The sequence below is a fragment of the Pocillopora verrucosa genome, chromosome 5, assembly GCF_036669915.1.
Source record: "Pocillopora verrucosa isolate sample1 chromosome 5, ASM3666991v2, whole genome shotgun sequence".
Classification (NCBI taxonomy): domain Eukaryota; kingdom Metazoa; phylum Cnidaria; class Anthozoa; order Scleractinia; family Pocilloporidae; genus Pocillopora; species Pocillopora verrucosa.
In genome coordinates this window covers 28,567,185-28,584,461 of record NC_089316.1, presented here as the reverse complement: position 1 = coordinate 28,584,461, position 17,277 = coordinate 28,567,185, and the positions used below count along the sequence as shown (strand labels likewise).

General features: G+C 38.1%; 1 protein-coding gene and 1 pseudogene across 1 annotated transcript; one reads left to right on the top strand and one right to left on the bottom strand.

The window, feature by feature from the left end:
* Window positions 1-44: 44 nt before the first annotated feature.
* Window positions 45-7,730, bottom strand: LOC131793969 (sperm receptor for egg jelly-like). The gene is made up of 11 exons (XM_066166602.1): window positions 7,697-7,730; window positions 7,141-7,524; window positions 6,365-6,736; window positions 5,122-5,502; window positions 4,228-4,642; window positions 3,313-3,913; window positions 2,312-2,488; window positions 1,949-2,074; window positions 1,196-1,381; window positions 188-436; window positions 45-71 (listed from the first exon to the last, which is right to left on the bottom strand). The coding sequence occupies exons 1-11, from the start codon at window positions 7,728-7,730 to the stop codon at window positions 45-47; spliced, it is 2,952 nt and encodes a 983-aa protein (XP_066022699.1).
* Window positions 7,731-11,809: 4,079 nt separating this feature from the next.
* Window positions 11,810-16,815, top strand: LOC136281333 (enoyl-CoA hydratase domain-containing protein 3, mitochondrial-like; annotated as a pseudogene).
* The last annotated feature ends 462 nt before the right edge of the window (window positions 16,816-17,277 follow it).

The window sequence follows — 17,277 nt, the reverse complement described above, 5'->3', positions numbered from 1 at the left end:
TCACCAAAGTCCTCAAATCAGTTGTAAAAAAAATCGTGTATGACTTAGAAAAGGGAAGCTCTCTGCGAATCCTAGTGAAAATTTAAACGAGTTCATACTCATTCATGTAAGATCAACTTGGTGTTAACAAGATTGGTAAAAGGCTTCTTGCGAGCGAGATCCAGAATATTGCACAATGTGCTCTTACCTGAATATCAACGAAACGTGTTCCGTTATTTTTGGGAACTAGTTCTGTTCTGTTCGGCGGGAAAATGAACCGACCATTTCCTCCTTTTATCTCCAACCCTGCAAGTCTCTCAGGGGTGTGTCGCCCTAATGTCATGGACAGTTCTCTCGTTGTGATCGATGTCATATTTTCATCCGGCACCTTCAGAGCCAGCACTGCGGCCGAAACTTCACCAAGGACCTTCATAGAAGTATTTACCAATGATTTACCCTGTACGAAATATCAAAGAACAAAAGCAACTTAATCAAATCTAAAACAAATATATTATAGGTGATGAAATGCTTCCAGTAAAGACGTCCATGCTTTAGAGCGAACGCTAAGTCATCACTGCATTAGACCTTACGTCTTTGATTGCTAGATCTAAAGGACGATAAGTCCTCTTATGCCATCGGCATTGCTGAGAAAGACATTTATACCGTTGTTAAGAAGAAAGTACCAGACTGGCGTGTCGTGCAATTAGCGCGTGCGCGCTGAGACATTTAGCGTTAATCAGTCGTAAGCAAGTTACGCTTACGATTTCTCGCGTGTGTGTTGTCGTAGTTTTAGTCGCAATTTTAGCCGCATTTAGTCGCAATTAATTGCAGTTTTAGCGGCAGTTTTAGTCGCATTTGGGAGATTTTCGTTATCGCTCCCAAACAACCGTAATCAAATGTATAGTATCATTTAAAAACAATTATAAGAATTCTTTCTGGTAGCAAATTCTCCTGATTACAATCATTGTGGTCGGCCAACACTGATTACAACTTTGTTGTACAATTTCAAAATAATCCTTTCACAAGCCAAACTTTTTATTGTGTTAACCGATGATTGATACACGACAGGAAGGCATGGCCAGATGTACAGTGAGTTCATCTCTCAATGAAAACCTTTTGAAATGTGTCTTCACTCGCTTACATAGCTAACGTAGACTAAACGTCATAAGCTGACATAAATACGTCTTATAGTTTCGAAAACCTATCTGATTGATACCTGTTCCTGGATATTTAAACTTTCATGACTTGACGCACTCACTGCTCCTGCTTTTACCACGTTTTCAAGACACAAAGCTAAGTTGTGTGCAGATTGAGGTACCAGAGGAATTTCAGCTACGTTTTTAGAATAGGAAGTCCTCCAGAGAAGTGAGGTCATCGAGCGAATAGCAGTCAGGGATGATTCCTGTTAAGTGTTAATTATAAGTGCGACAAAACGTTTATATTCGATTATTTTTTACCACTACAGGATGTGCCGATTGTTCAGTTGGTTTTGCACCCTTACACTACACATATGAATTCAACAAATAAACAGCGTTTTTTTCTTAAAGAAACACTAAAACAACAATTAATTGCATAAATGGCCATTTTATCCTTTTTTCCACGATGAAGAGGGACTTTCGATCGATTATCGCCTCTTTTCGACAGTTATAATGCAAGTCCCCGTAAGGCTTTGAGGTCGAATGAGGAATTACGCCTCGCCATAATTGCGGATGTAATGCACTGTCACCTTTGGGTTTTGGTTGTATGCTATCGAGGTAAAAGTTACCAAATTGATTCTATTCAATCAGACCAGAGTTGAACTGACTATTCAGAGTTAAAACCAGCACCAGAATTCGAAAGTGTCATTTAGACGCTATTATTTTTACGAACGAAACCTTGAATATATCCTTCAGGGAATTGAACATGAAACTACTGAAGACAGCCCACTGCTTCCAAATGCATTATGAGCTGCTCATAACAATTAACTCACCAGTGACTTGTGAGACACTTTCTCCGCCACCCGTAGAGCAGAAAAAATCACAGAGGAGCTTTGGAGCAGCGCTGAGATGCTTTTCACTTTCAGCGAGACAATCCTCTTGATGACTAAATCTTGAATCTGCAAGCACAAGAAGATTTGTACGTTTCAGTGTCTTGAGTTATAAACTGAATCTACAATGCGTGACAAATGTGTTGATATATTTAAATCACACATGGGGAATCATCACTGAGATGGCCCGGAACAAACAGGAGTAGAGGAGCTTTACTGTTGTCATATTTGCTAGCCAGTGTAATGAGCAGTAGTAACTAACTACAACTTATATGTAAATTGTGTACTATTGTAAGCTTTGCTTACCCTAGCTTTATCTTGTGAATCCATTTTAGTATCAGTTGAAATAATTTGGAGAACAGAGTTTGCTATTTGTGCAGCTTTATCCAAGTCTCCATTGTTAATGGCTTCATTAAATGAGCTGTCATTTGCTGTGAGAATGCCAGAGACGTGTTTTATTCCCAAAGACTGTGGAGGCTTAACCTAAGGAAAATCAAAGACCAACTTCAGTCTTCTTATATGGTTATTATTCGATGATTTGAGTCAAATTAAACGGGTTTTGGAAAGAAGATTGATAAAATGCCCTGATGCTAGTTTGCCGAATTTGACCAAGAACAACTTGGCTCTAAACCGATCAGATGCCAAACGAAAAACTTGGTCTTTAATCACAGTTCGTAACCATACATCGAACAAAAGTACAAAAATGGTTGACAGGACGGTAGTAGGGGGAAACTAAATTCCCATGCTAAGACATACCCTCCAAAAATAAAAATTAAAAATTAAAAAAATTTAAAAAAAACTGGTATTTGGGGTAATTATGAGCGGAGGTACTTAATTAGTGAAGCTTTAAAAGACTGAAGGCTAGGGGATGACATTACTTCAGAAGGCAAACAGTTCCAATCGTTAATATATCTATTAAAAAAAGAATATTTAAAATAATTTGTACGAGCAACTTTAGGCCTTATTTTATACTCATGCTTACTTCTAGTTCGAGTTATTCCAATAACATGAAAGTAATAATGGAGTTGATATCACAGTGACCAAATATAATCTTATACATTTGAACTAGGCTAAGGTATTGCCTTCTCAGTTCTAAAGAGTCCCATTTTAACTCTAGAAGTCTTTCAGGATATTCTTTGTCTGGGCCACATATTAGTCGGGACGCTCTTCTATGGTCGCCCGTGTTTTCCTGCGCTACTGATAGTTTGCCTGTTTTTACTTTAGGTCTTCATTGGTAATAATCACGTAGACCTTTGCTATGAGTGGCTGTCAATTGAAAACTGCGCTATCAGAAATTAACAGCCTACCTTGACCAATAGGTAAACGGCAGGGGCAGACGCACCGACTTTATCAGTCACTGTAAGAATGAGCTTTATAGAATAGTCTGTTAAAATGTCGCCGGACGGTAGCCAAGAGATAACACTGTTGTTCAAGCCTTGATATAGCATGCTGCGCGCACCATTCTCTAGTTGATAATGAAATTTGTAGGACAGAGGATTCTGATCACTTTTCCAGTCAATACAAGTCAGGTTGAAATCGGTTTTTAGTGAGATGCCGCTTGACGGATTTATCCCACATATCCCCCCTGTAGGGGGTAACGCGGTGGTGAAGTCGTAAGCACTCATCCCTTGTAAACCGTCTCTAGTTGTCGCGAATAGTTTCAAGCGGTAGTTCTTTCCACCAGTAAGGGATCCTTCCTTGATTACTATGTAGCTTGAACCGAGCGGCGTATCGGTGATAGGCTGTAAATCCTGCTTCCTCCATACAACTGACGAATTGGACCTGTAGAGCTCGTAGAGAATCCATTCATAGGAAGATATTTCAGAGCACTGTGATCCGTGGCATTGCGCCTGGACACTGAGCTTAACTGACGGACTGACGACCTTGAGTCCATGGTTTATAAGGAAACTGAAAATATAAAAACATTGAAAAACAAATATCATAAATGATTGTTATTTTTAATTTGTGAGACAGGCACGTTCCCTGCTGAGTAGCTGAGCGTGGAAGTGAACCATAAACGACTTCGGACGTATCTTTTGGGGCGCACTCGACAGAGAGGCTGAAATTACGCAAATAGGGGAGCTGTAAAGTTTCCTTTGTTTTCCTTCAGTGATCCAATGAGAACCTAAGGTCTTGCAGAGACAATTAAGGTTCAATTTTCACCTTTAATCTGAAAAAAGGGCAATAAAAAAGGAAAAATAAAACAACCAAAGAGAAAAAACTCGCACCTTTGGGATATTTGAAAGGGGTTAAAATTCTTTATATGGATGATTTGATAAGCGCTTGCATTGCGACAGTCCTTGGTCACGACCAGTTTCACTATGTAGGTCTTGTTTGGAGACATGGCTGAAGTATTTAAGATCATTTGTACACCAAAGGCGTTCCTAGAATAGTGGATTGTTGACTCGTTTACTCGTGTGAAGACATCTTTTGTTTTACAACCCCGTCCGGAGAGGTTACAATTGATCTCACCATAATACCAGGTAAAGCTCATTCCTGAGTGGTTGCCTTGTCCGACATCAGGGTCGTATGATAATGATGCGTTCATCATGATGGTTTCGTTGACTCCGCGGATTACTTCGTCGCCTCCGTAAATGGCCGCGACAAGATCCGGTTTCCTTTGGCAATACTTCTTACCTTAAACAGTAAAATTAAAGGCATTTACTATAAATAGCAGAATTGATTTTCTTTACGTTGTTATCTTTTCAGGGATGATTTCTTAAAATGAAGCATCATTTATCGCCATTTCGGGTAAACTTGCTGTCTTCAGTTAGGAAAGAAGGACATACACACTTGCAGCTTTATCCATGGAAGACGCAAGGTCAAAACTGACAGATTCTGGGATCCAGAAAAAATAAATGTTGATCAAGAGGAGATTAAGACGATAAGGAACAGGATTCGACCCTGTCCTTTCCCACCTAAACTTCCTATTCGAGTTTGCAACCCTTCTTCTTTCGTTTCTTTCGTAAGACCGTATCAGTAAAAAAAAAAAACCACACACACACATTCACACGCAGTCGCTCTACAAGTAGTCTAGCTTTGTGCTCATAGATTTAATTGAGCTTAAAAATCATTCATAATGTGCAGTGTTAAGGGCTATTTTTCTAATTTCTTACCTTTTTGTCCATCGTAAGACACATAATATTCTGCCTCAAATCCCCGATCAACTGTTTTTCCCGAATGGAACCTCACGAACATTTCGTGTCCCTTAGAGAAAGTCTCATTCAGGATCGATCCATCACAAAATCGCGCTAGAAAAGGAGAGCTTGTTGAGCCACCATCGTAAAGCTCAACATAGGAGCAAGAGCAAGAATCCGAATTACAATCGGCTGCACATGGACTAAGGGCAAAGTCAGTGAAGGAAAACTTTATCTTTTGACTGGCAGATCCTGTTATTTTCCATGTACAATTGGTAGACATGGTGTAGTTACTCATTGGGTAGTTCGGGCTGCTTATCTTTCCGCTACCAGAGAGAGGAATTACTTCCTTTGGACAAACTGGAATAAAAATATTTCCGTTGAAATATCTGAGAGGAGAAAAAGCTATCATTCCTTCCTCTTTTGTTCCGGTCGAATGTCACTCGAGAGGGAAGGCACCTTAACAGATATTCTTAATGAGGGAGGCATTGAGGCCTTTTAGAAACCGCAAAACCGTAGAAAAAATCGTCCAAAACCGAAACACCGGAAAAAAAAATTCGATCAAAACCGAAAACCGCATGCAAAACTGTCAAAACCGATACATTTTCATATCCCAGTTATTAAAACCCTGATCGATCCGATACAGTGTTGACAAGTGCAGCATACAGAGTAAACTACACTTATTTCATTACAGTATTTATGAACGCCATGAACTTGGCATTCGCATCTTCTAGTATCTGCTTAAATTAACAGCTGCTCTTTCGAGGGCCTCGAGCGTGGTCTCTGCGGACACAGCAGCTGGTAATGGACCCTTGTTAAACTAATGAAATCCGCACAAAAGTGCTCAATAGGATTGTAATTTTGCAGTCACAAATAGCTATAGCTCTGGAAAAAATAGCCAAAACCGCAAAACCTCCTTAATGGGATTAGCTAGCAAGGGAACCATCCGAAAAGTGACCCGTATGTCTAAAATTTTTGCTTCATACTAACAATATAAAACAGCTCTTCTTTCATGGAGGCAGACTTAATGACCAGGCATATGATTCGCTATAACATATTCCACTAACCCCAAATCACTTTCTTGAAAAATGGCGTCCTCTATTCTAACTGTATTGAATCATTTTTTCATTTGCTCTTTTTGCAGCTATTTTTTTATTTTGATGCTGCATAAGCATGTTTCATGGAAAAGACGGACTGACGATCATATATATATGCTACTTACTTGGAGGACTGTAGTTCAACAGCTTGTAAGTTGCCCCAAATCCTTTAAAACCATTGTTATGATCGGACACAAACAGCACCCTCAGGCTTTCGTGTAGTGAATAAAATTTTACAGGAATAAACCTTGGTTTGCCGCATAGTTTTCCAGGTAGCGCTACAAAACTGAAGCTATTCTGAACTTCTATATAATCCCACACGCACGCGGCGCCAACACAACGTTCAAGATGATAATCTGGTATTGTGAGCTCAACACGGTATCCTTGTTTCCCTATAATCTTCCAGCTGCATCTCTGGTCGGCTGGATAGATTCTTGGATGAAAGGGAGAGGAGAAAGAACCTGATGTTTCATCGAGGATCATATCTGTAGGACACACTGAAAAAAATTAAAAAGTCTACGTGAGGTTCAGGACAATGTCTCTTATCTACTGTAATTACTGAGTTCACGTAAATCGAGCTTTCGTTTATTTGCGATAATGAAATGTGCGATTAAAGCTTCTCTCTCTTTCTCTTTCTCTGTCTCTGTCTGTCTGTCTCCCTCTCTCTCTTTCTCTGTCTGTCCCTCTGTGTGTCTGTCTGTCTGTTTGTCTCTATGTCTGTCTCTCTTTCTCACCAGTCATGAGGCTCCTTATGAACAAAGTACCGGGGCTGTCAGATTGACAGCATCACGCTGAAGGCCTTTTTGGATAGAACACCACAAACCACCTTAGAGAGAGAGACAGAGAGAGTACCTTTATTTTTTATAAAAATATCAAAATATACACGACAAAAAACACTTACGTGTATCTCTATCTATCGCCTCAAAAGATGCATTGAATCCTTTGTTTACGGTGGCGCGGGATTCAAATGTCACTTGAAGGAAGTTTCCATCTGAGTAAACAGGAGGAGGAAGCTTTTGACCACAAATCTTAATGTTACCAGGGTTTCCATCATGTGAAGACACGTATGATATAAAAACACGGGCACTCGTTGATGCTGCTTCAGCGCAGTCATCGTTTTCACCTGTTACCAGGGTGAAGTTCAAAAAGATCAGTTTAATAATTTTCCCACTGGGTACCGTGATATTCCATGTGGATGTTCTGTTTGTTGGGAAGTTTTTGGGAAAATTAGGGCTCCAAAAATATCCACTCCAACCATTTAAGTTGACTTCAGATGAGTTGCCGGCTGAAAAGGAAAGATCACCATCAGTTATTGGGTCGTTGAGAAAAAAATAAGTTCATTTACGAAATACTTTCCACGGAGCAAAGACGCTCAAGCAGAAATTAGAGCCACAATTTATACCATTATAGGTTATTCTATTAGTTGTAGTTATTTCGGTTAAAACGAGCTGATTTACGCGCTTCCCACTGAACCAAAGCTACAGTTACCATCTGATCATCTAAGCTTAAATTTTACATGCATAGGAAATTATTTAAAAATAAGAGTATCTGCATTTAACTACAGCTTTGGGCACGCGGGCATTTTCAGTAAGCACGACAAAATGTCAGGAAACCTAGGATGAATGTAGGAGTATAAATAGCTCGGTCACCGTTTTCATTTCTCCTGCTTCTTATACTGATTTGTTCAGATAATATTCACGATAGCTTCGTCAAACTGTGAGCTGTCGCGTGCTTGAGGTGTGGTTTCAGAAGCACTCCCCAAAATTCTCCGTGACAAGTCAGTGCGTGAAATAAGTTCATCGGATATTTTATTTGCAACTTGCTACTTCGTCGTCACGTCCAAACGTAACATGAAACAGGTTCTGTAAACGAGCCACTTCAGTATTCAATTTAATTTATTCAATTCTTTAAAATTTATTCTTTGTTCTTTGTACAAAAAAAGAAAAGTGATAGTTTGCCCAGCAAATTGCTGGAAAGTTAAGATAAGTACATGAAAAACACAAATTAAAGACAAGAAGTCACTGACTCTTAAATGATGACGTAGACGATCGTGTATTGTATGAGTGAATATCAGACGTTTTCTGAAATAAATTTAACATGTTTGCTGAGGCTTTATCATTATTGATATCGTACATTAAGGTTGATACGGACTCATAATATGGAAAAATTATTGGAAGCACGTTAGCTTCGAGAAATAAAGGAACTGCATGGTCATGCCAGTCCGCGAAGTACGAAGACAGCTCTTTTCTGAAGAATTAGAATTTTGTTAAGATAAGTCTTGCATGCCTGACCCCAGGCAGCAAGACCATAGGTTAAATAAGGATTAATTAGTGACTTATACATGCTTTGCAAGTAGCCCAACATTTTTATTAATTTTACAATAGAATCAATGTGGTATTTCCAAGAGAGATTGTGATCAATGAGAACGCCCAGGTATTTTATGTGAACTTTTGACTGAGGACCAACATATTTATTCTTTACATTATCAAACATGCAAAGTTTTGGTTGATAAGCGAGTCGCTTTCGGTGACGGGCTACAAAATTTCCCCAAAAAAGCAATAGACTTTCACAAAGCAGACGAGTGGTACTTACCCAGAATAAGAATTATTGATAGGACTTTGAACATTTTTCCCTTGAGGATACCCACGCCGGATCCAATTTCGACAAGCCTTAATTAAAAACCCGTTGACGCGCTTGCGGAACAATAATCTTCATTTTACCAATGTCTCTTCGCCGATTGACTTAACATGAGAAAGTTATCTTAGAATCAACCAATTTTTAGAAACGGATTTCACTATAAAAGTTGTTGCACTATGTTGCAATATTTTGTCATCTTCGCACTCGCACAACACGTACAACTATGCAAGTAGCATAGGCACGTGCACCGCACTTTGTTTGATTTAATGAACCCTCGTCTGCATTGAATTACCTGAAAACTGCATTTATTTTAACCAATCAGAACTAAGTAATTTTTTCATGTATATTATTAGGAATAAAAAAAGGAGGTGAAATTTTTGCAATTACACAACAAACGAACCGAACTTAACGACCTAACATGGGGAAGAGAAAGAAATTGAGTCATATATATCATTGACAACATCACGTCAAAACTGACCAATCATATTACAAGTTTGGTCATATTACAAATGTGACCGATCATATTACAAGTATTTCCAGCGTTAGCCCTTCGTCAAAGCGAATGCCTAACGAAGGGCTAATAAAGGGCTAACCCTAGAAACGACAGCTTTGAAACTCCTTACGGTGGCCAATTTCCTTTATCAACTAAATTACCCTGTAACACCCAATTTATACGAGTCAAATGTAAAAAAGAAGTTATTAAAAAACGTTGAAATGTGGTTAAATGAAAATATCTCATATAAACTTCCTTCGAAGATGATAAAAATCAACCCAAGGATACCTTTCGATATGAATATAACCAATTTCCAAAAAACATGGTATGGGCCAACTAAACTGCACAGCGAGTAAAGGGGTAAGTTTCTAAAGAAACTGTGGTGCTGCGTCGGTGGGAGAGTATAGCAAGTAATTAGTGTTAACAACTGGGTTGAAAACGTAAATTAGCCACCGTAAAGGGTAAAAAAGCTGACGTTTCGAGCGTTAGCCCTGCGTCAGAGCGATTAGAGGAATTATGGGTTGTGTGTAAATAATTCCTAATAATTCCCATAATTCCTCTAATCGCTCTGACGAAGGGCTAACGCTCGAAACGTCAGCTTTTTTACCCTTTACGGTGGCTAATTTACGTTTTCAACCCAGTTGTTAACACTAATTACCTGCTATACACAGCGAGTAAAGTTCACAACGTTTCAACAGTTTGATTCGCTTGAACATCACGTAGCAGATGAATGACAATCTAGATTCTCTTTCATTTGGATTCATTTGGTGAAGGGCTACAGAATTTCCCCAAAAATGCAATAAACTTTCACAAAGCAGACGAGTGGTACTTACCCAGAATAAGAATAATTGATAGGACTTTAAACATTTTTCCCTTGAGGATACCCACGCCGGATCCAATTTCGACAAGCATTAGTTAAAAACCCGTTGGCGTGCTTGCGTAACAATTTTCTTCACTTTGCCAATGTCTCTTCTAGTAAAGGTTGTCAGTTTTAACATGGAACTGAGCAAATAACGTCAAAAAGCAACGATGCTTCGACCGCTCAACGGTCATTGCCAAGTTACAGGATAGAATAATTATCATGCCCCTAGGTAATCAATTGTAAAACTGCTAATTGATACTAACGTAAAACTCCAAAATATTTACATAGAAAAAATTGGAGAAAACTGCGGCAATAATGATAAAAAACACTACAATATTAAATGTAGTAGCTTCACCCAAAACAATGTGTATCCTTGGTTTTCTATGGAGCCAGAACGTGTCAGGATTTCCTCAAAAAACAATAAACTTACACAAAGCAGACGAGTGGTATTAACTCAGAGTAAAAATTGTTAAAAAGATTTGGAACATTTTGCCCTTGAGGATACCCACGCCGGATCCAATTTCGACAAGCCTTAATTAAAAACTCGTTGACGCACTTGTTGAACAATAATCTTCACTTTATCAATGTCTCTTCGCCGATTGACTTTACATAAGAAAGTTATCTTAGAATCAAACAATTTTTAGAAACGGATTTCACTATAAAAGATGTTGCACTATGTTGCAATATATTGTCACCTTCGCACTCGCACAACACGTACAACTATGCAATTATCATAAGCACGAACACCGCACTTTGTTTGATTTCGTAGTAAATAATATACATGAAAAAAATTACTCAGTTCTGTTTGGTTAAGATGAATGCAGTTTTAAGGTAATTCAAAGCGAAAGTGGGTTACTTCAAAGCAAAGAAGTAACAAACCAGACATTCTGATTGGTCAATAGTCAAAGAAACCCACAGATAGCCTATCAAATGCGAGTCTTGGATGTCGCAACATTTGGATACGCCAAAAATTTGCCACCGAACTAATGGCCGGCGTTCTCAGCTGAAAACAGCAGCTGAAAAACAGCTCTAACAACGACCACCCGTCGACGCGTTTGCGTAACAATTTTCTTCACTTTGCCAATGTCTCTTCGAATAAAGGTTGTCTGTTTTAATATGGAACTGAGCAAATAACGTTAAAAAGTAACGATGCTTCGTTCAACGGTCATTTCCAAGTTACAGGATAAAATAATGATCATGTCCCTTGGTAATCAATTGGGTCGTCCCAGTTCACCTCGGAGATGGCAATTTTGTGAATTTTGTTTAGTATACTAAACATATGAATGCTCGGCTGCTGCCATATGTTCCACCATTCCTTGCAGAAAATATGAATATGGATCTTTCCTTGCACGGCCCTGAATTTTATGAAAATTTGTTTAAATGTAAATTAGACTTACTTCTTTTCGAAACTATACCAAGACCGTTAACAGAACAGCTTTACCGGCCCGTTAAGGTACCGGCACCTTCGAGAAATGGCCCCGAGGTCCTTTTCCTTCCCAGCCCTAGTCCCACGCAACAATTTCACCTGACTATATCAGAATATCCGCCATCTTCTCCGTGTGGACATACTATGAGGCTTACATGACACTCATTATAAGTTGTCTTCGACACGAACAAAATGTTGCAATCGGTCTGTAGACGTGTTCCTTTTAAGAGATCTCTGACTGCCCAGGTAATTATATCTGTTCTAGACCGCACTTCATAGGAGTGCTACTCATAAACATGCCTTTCGTGCGTCTGTCGTCCGAGAGATCATAGTTGTGAACCAATCAAAATACAATGTACAATTCAGCGTATAATATAACTCCTTGTAGATAGTTAGTTAGCTGAGTATTCTAAAATTGTGCTGTTAAGAAAAATATAAAATGAGAACATAAATCTGTTATTTTGTAGAATCTTGTAGATAGTAAACTAAATAAATTTGATTACTTGCCATTGATTTCTATACATGATTGTTAATTTGTGTTTAGCCGTTATCAGCTGTCACGCAATAAAAATCTTAAGCTTATCATTTGACTTTTGATATGACTCTCTGGCTGCTCTTCAGTTAAGCAAGAGGTTTCTGAGTCAAACAAAAGATGAGAGTCTCACGATTTGCAGTCAAGAAGATGGCATAAGGAGAATTGTACTAAACAATCCAAAACGAAGGTAAAGCACTTACTCATAATTGTTACTGTGGCAATCACTTTGAGGCTGCAGATTTCGTGTTACTTTCTTACACGCTTTGCCAAGTCATATGGAACCATTGAATGAGTGGTAATAACTATACAAAGTCCTTCAATCATTACCCTAAAACTAGAGAAATGAAACTCATGAGTGCTTGCACGTGAAAGAAACTGTTTGTTTGGCTGGGAACATTGTGCGGATGCTGAAGCCATGTGAAAAATTGTTATTAATTTATTACTATTAATAATAGTGTGCCTTTTTTCCCTTCAGGAATGCCCTTTCCTTGAAAATGCTGGATGCAATTAAGTCAAACCTACTTCAAAATGTAGACTCTGAACTCAGAGTTATTGTCTTGTCTGCCAATGGAGGTGTTTTTTCCTCTGGACATGACCTTAAAGAACTGGTAAGGCCACAGTTCTTGTAGCAAAATGACTAGGTTGCTGAGCTGTGTTGGTTTGGCAGAGGACTTGAAGTTGGTGATCAATGGTATATAAACTGCTTTGGTGCGCTTTAAAAAGCTAAATTTGCTTCTTAGGTTCTTTTACCATCAACAATTTGTAGTTGATCATCACCTTACAAGTTCTTTTGGTGTGAAAAAAATGTTCATTTAAGTTATGTTTTGCAGGAGCAGGCTACCCTTTCAAAAAATTTTAAGACAATTATCACTACAAATCTAGTCCTCAGAAGTAGTTTTAAAATATTCAAACTGGCCCGCAAAGTGTATTGAGCACTGAATGAGAATTTTTTCTATTACAAATTGCAGACAGAAGAAGAAGGAACTGACCATCATGCCCAAATCTTTCATCGTTGCACTGAAGTCATGACACTTGTTCAGGTGTGTAATTTAATGTACTCAGTTTTTCTTTTATTCCCTAAACCTCTAAGAGTGACTAAGATCTAATTTTTCCTTACAATATCACCCCTTAATCTCACATTAACATCACAAGTGTAAAGGAAATGATTGCCAACCAAAGAAACTCTTGATTGTCAAACAAATTCTCTTTGTCAGTACCTTAGGAAATGAACAGAGAACAGTATGGAGAATATGCATATTGAGGTTGGGGAGAAAAGGTTGATCTACTATACCTGATAGCATCAATTGTTACTAAATTTCTGTCATTTCTGTAGTAACACACAGAGAAATTGTTCAAAATTTACTGAAAAGAAAACAAAAATAATTAGTTTAGAACCTCTAAACAATAAAACACAAATTCATTTTTGTTTAAATTTAATTCAAATATTTCAGGATATTTCTGTTCCTGTCATAGCACAAGTGAATGGTAGGTATAGGAATTCAAATGAATGCAAGTGCATTTTGACATCTATGGGCAGGAATATTGGCGAGAAAGTTTTTGTTTCCTAGTCAATGTGCTCTCTTTATTTCTTGCACAATTCTTTGGTGATTGCATACAGTAAAGGAAGGGCCATGGGTTCAGAGCCACTTTAACCCTTTATATCTCAAGAATCCATTAGTAATTCTCCCTACAGTCTTTCATACAATTTATGTTAGTTTGGAGAATTTAAAATTGGATCAACCAATAATGCCCTAATTTATATATTTCTTTATTCTCATTACTTGTCTGCTTTTTATAGTGCTGATAGTGTAAGGAGAAATTCTGTCTTGGTCACCAGTGGGACTTAAAGGGTTAAATCATCAAAACAATAAAGTTGCTCTGAACCAACTGTATAGTACTCCGTATGAGTAAGAGAAACCTTACAGAATTGTGGTTGATCATACCAAGAAAATGGTTGATTAACTAAAGACAAAATAAATGCATATATGCCTCCATGGTTATTAATCTTTTCGCTCTGCAGCTTTCACAGAGTAGTTTTTTGTAATTTATTGAAGGTTCATTTTTTATATAATTTACAGGACTTGCAACTGCTGCAGGATGCCAATTAGTAGCCAGTTGTGATATTGCAGTGGCCTCCTCTAATTCACAATTTGCTACACCAGGGTGAGTATGCACAGAAAAACAAGACTTCAAGGAGAAGAGACACTTTGTACAATATAGAAAATTGTAGAAAAACTGTAGAAAACACCACTTGTTCCTGAAATAAATAGTATGGCTGCCAATCATTTTTGGAGGTTAGCCAAACATTTTATGGCTTGAAGCCAGATACATGTAGCTAAAGAGACAAAGGCAAATTAAAAAAAAAAAGGAGCATTATGTAATTATATTTTATGAAAATTCTTAATAATAGACCACAAACACTAAGAAATATAATTACTACAACCTGTTACTTGACCTATTTGAAGACAGGTCACTAAATTTGAAATGTCCAATATAGTTTTATACTCACCATGGTAACCAAAATGGGCACAGCTTGGAGTGTATTCCATAAACTATCTGAATACCTCAATTTGCTTGAGGTGCCTTCATGATCAAGGAAAACCAAGAACTGCATGCAAAGGCTACAAGACTATGTCTACATTGTCCATCTTCACCTACATCGCTTGTACATGAAATCAGCACGAATAACAAGGCTTGCAGAAATCTCATAAGTCTAAGAATTCATAGTTTTTGAAAGCCTTTATAAATCATTACATTGTTTTATTTTGTTGTTTGGTTGTTGTTTTTCACTTTTTAGTGTCAACATTGGGTTATTTTGTTCTACTCCTGGAGTTGCTTTGGCTCGTGCTGTACCTAGAAAAGTGGCATTAGAAATGTTATTTACTGGCAACCCTATTAGTGCAGATGGTAAAGACATTTTTCCTGGCTAGAGATATTTTAGGATTTTTAAGTGACAGTTGTATCTCTATTTAGGTCTTCTTCACTTAGTGTATTGAGAGAGAAGGCTTAGGATAACATGGTTTAGATCCCTGCGATGTGAACATTTTCCTCCTCCTTATGCCTACCCCCCCCCCCCCCCCTTCAGTAAGAATGTATCTATTTTGCGGTTGACGGCTAGTCACACCAACAGCTCAGTCTACTGATGGAAGCTGGATCATATCAAACTAACAACCATATTGTGTTATTTCCCAATTTAACAGATGCTCTTAAGTCTGGCCTCCTTAGCAAGGTTGTACCTTAGGAAAAACTAGAAAAAGAAGTCAATGCGATTGCTACAAAGATTACCTCATTAAGTCAGCCTGTTGTAGCTATGGGAAAGTCATGTTTCTACTCACAAACCATGAGAGGACGGGATCAAGCTTATATGGGAGTTTTAGCTAAGAATGACAAAAATCTTCTCAAAATTTCTCGCGAAAATGTGGTGCTTGGTCGGTTGAAACTACTGTTTGATGTTTTTTAGCTACGAGGCCCACTAAGATTTGTAATACTTACATTTTGAACGTCTAGAATCTATTTATGTTGCTGCAACTTCATTGAATAATTCCAGTTTAGAGCGCTTCTCAAATGAGTTTTGTCAAAACGAAACCATGTATTTCCAATTGCCAACGAGAACAAAGGAAAATATCACCATAAACCAATAAGATCTCGAATTGAAAGCGAATCACTGCCGAAGAGCGGGAAAACGCAAATGAACAAGACGTCAATCGCTTAAGATTTGTATCTTGTTAGAGGAGGGAGTAACACTAACTTACTATACCAAATGATTAAGTGTACAGGAGCGCTTTTCATTTTACTGTCTAGAACTAGAAGTTAAATAATCTTAAAAGGAGAAAATGACCCTGGTGAGGCTTAAAACGGAATTTAGAGTCATAGCTTTTTTTTTTTTTTCCTATATTCACGTAGCTGTTAATTTTTGTTGCTTTTCAGAGAGGCGGAGGCAGTGATGGTTGAGAACCTGAAGCTTCGTGATGGGCAGGAAGGAATCAAGGCTTTTCTTCAAAAAAAGAAGCCATCTTGGACACACAACTGACTGTCATTAGCTGTAGTTAGTGTCTAAACAATATTCAATTGCGTTGGTTTCGCTTTACTTCACTACGCTCTGTGATTGGTTAAAAAAAACTCACGCCATTCTCTTAACCAATCAGATGTAAAACCTAACTCAATCGGTGCCCGGTCACTCACGTTTCCCGCGCTTCGGGCAATGTTTGAACTCTATAATCTCATTCACTTCTTGTGATATCTCTTTTGTTCTGTTTGGCCGTTGGTATAATTGGGAAAAAACAAGGTAGGGGTTGTTCGTCAGTCCAGTGTTATACTTCAGCAGTCCAAAGAAAAAGGTACTTTATCCTCCCGGAGGAGAATTTTAATTGTTTGTTCACGTGAATTGACCTTCAAAGTATTACATTTGCGCACACGATTATTTATTTAAACTAATGTAACGTTTTTGCATATAACATTTAAAAACAAACTCAACGGATACAACGCACTAAATTGATGATGGCATGAGTCATGTCGAAACATGTCTGCAAAAGATTTTTTCTCGTGAATTTGAAATTTGTTTGAAGAATAATAATTATTAATGAAATGCGTTAATACAAATAAATTCTGAAATTCAAACCTGAACTCGCAGATGTGCAACATAGGTTTCTCATAGCTGAGCACTTGCAATTATCCAGGAATTGCCAGAAAGGTGTAATCATAACTTAAGAAGGAAGTTTTTCCACGCAATAACAAGTGCATACAACGTTGACAAAAGGGAAACCTAAGTTTTCGCCACGACGTAAAATCCACGAAAAGCAATGGTTAAAATAACTCTTTCAATTGAGAGGATTTACCTTCTTCGTCAGTAACAGCACTTTCTTATTTCCCTACCCACTCTGCGAGTTAAATATACCTGTCCCTTCCAAAAAGGTTGAGCATCTTCAAACAGTCGTCAACAAGACTCTCTTCTGCCCAACGACTAATCTTTCTCGTCGTGATGTCACAAACTAGAAATTTGCGCGCGCTTGTATTAACCAATAAGATTCATAATTGATTTCTGACGTCAACGAGAGGATATCTCCCAACCTCTTTCCCAAGGTCCTC

What these genes read in the sequence shown, in the direction of transcription:
- LOC131793969 (XM_066166602.1), bottom strand. Translation starts at nt 7,730, where the DNA reads ATGGTAACTGTAGCTTTGGTTCAGTGGGAAGCGC. An exon ending in AAGTGTCTCACAAGTCACTG is followed by an intron (nt 1,382 to 1,948) that starts GTGAGTTAATTG and finishes AACACTTAACAG; the next exon opens with GAATCATCCCTGACTGCTAT. An exon ending in CACGTTTCGTTGATATTCAG is followed by an intron (nt 72 to 187) that starts GTAAGAGCACAT and finishes AATTTTCACTAG; the next exon opens with GATTCGCAGAGAGCTTCCCT.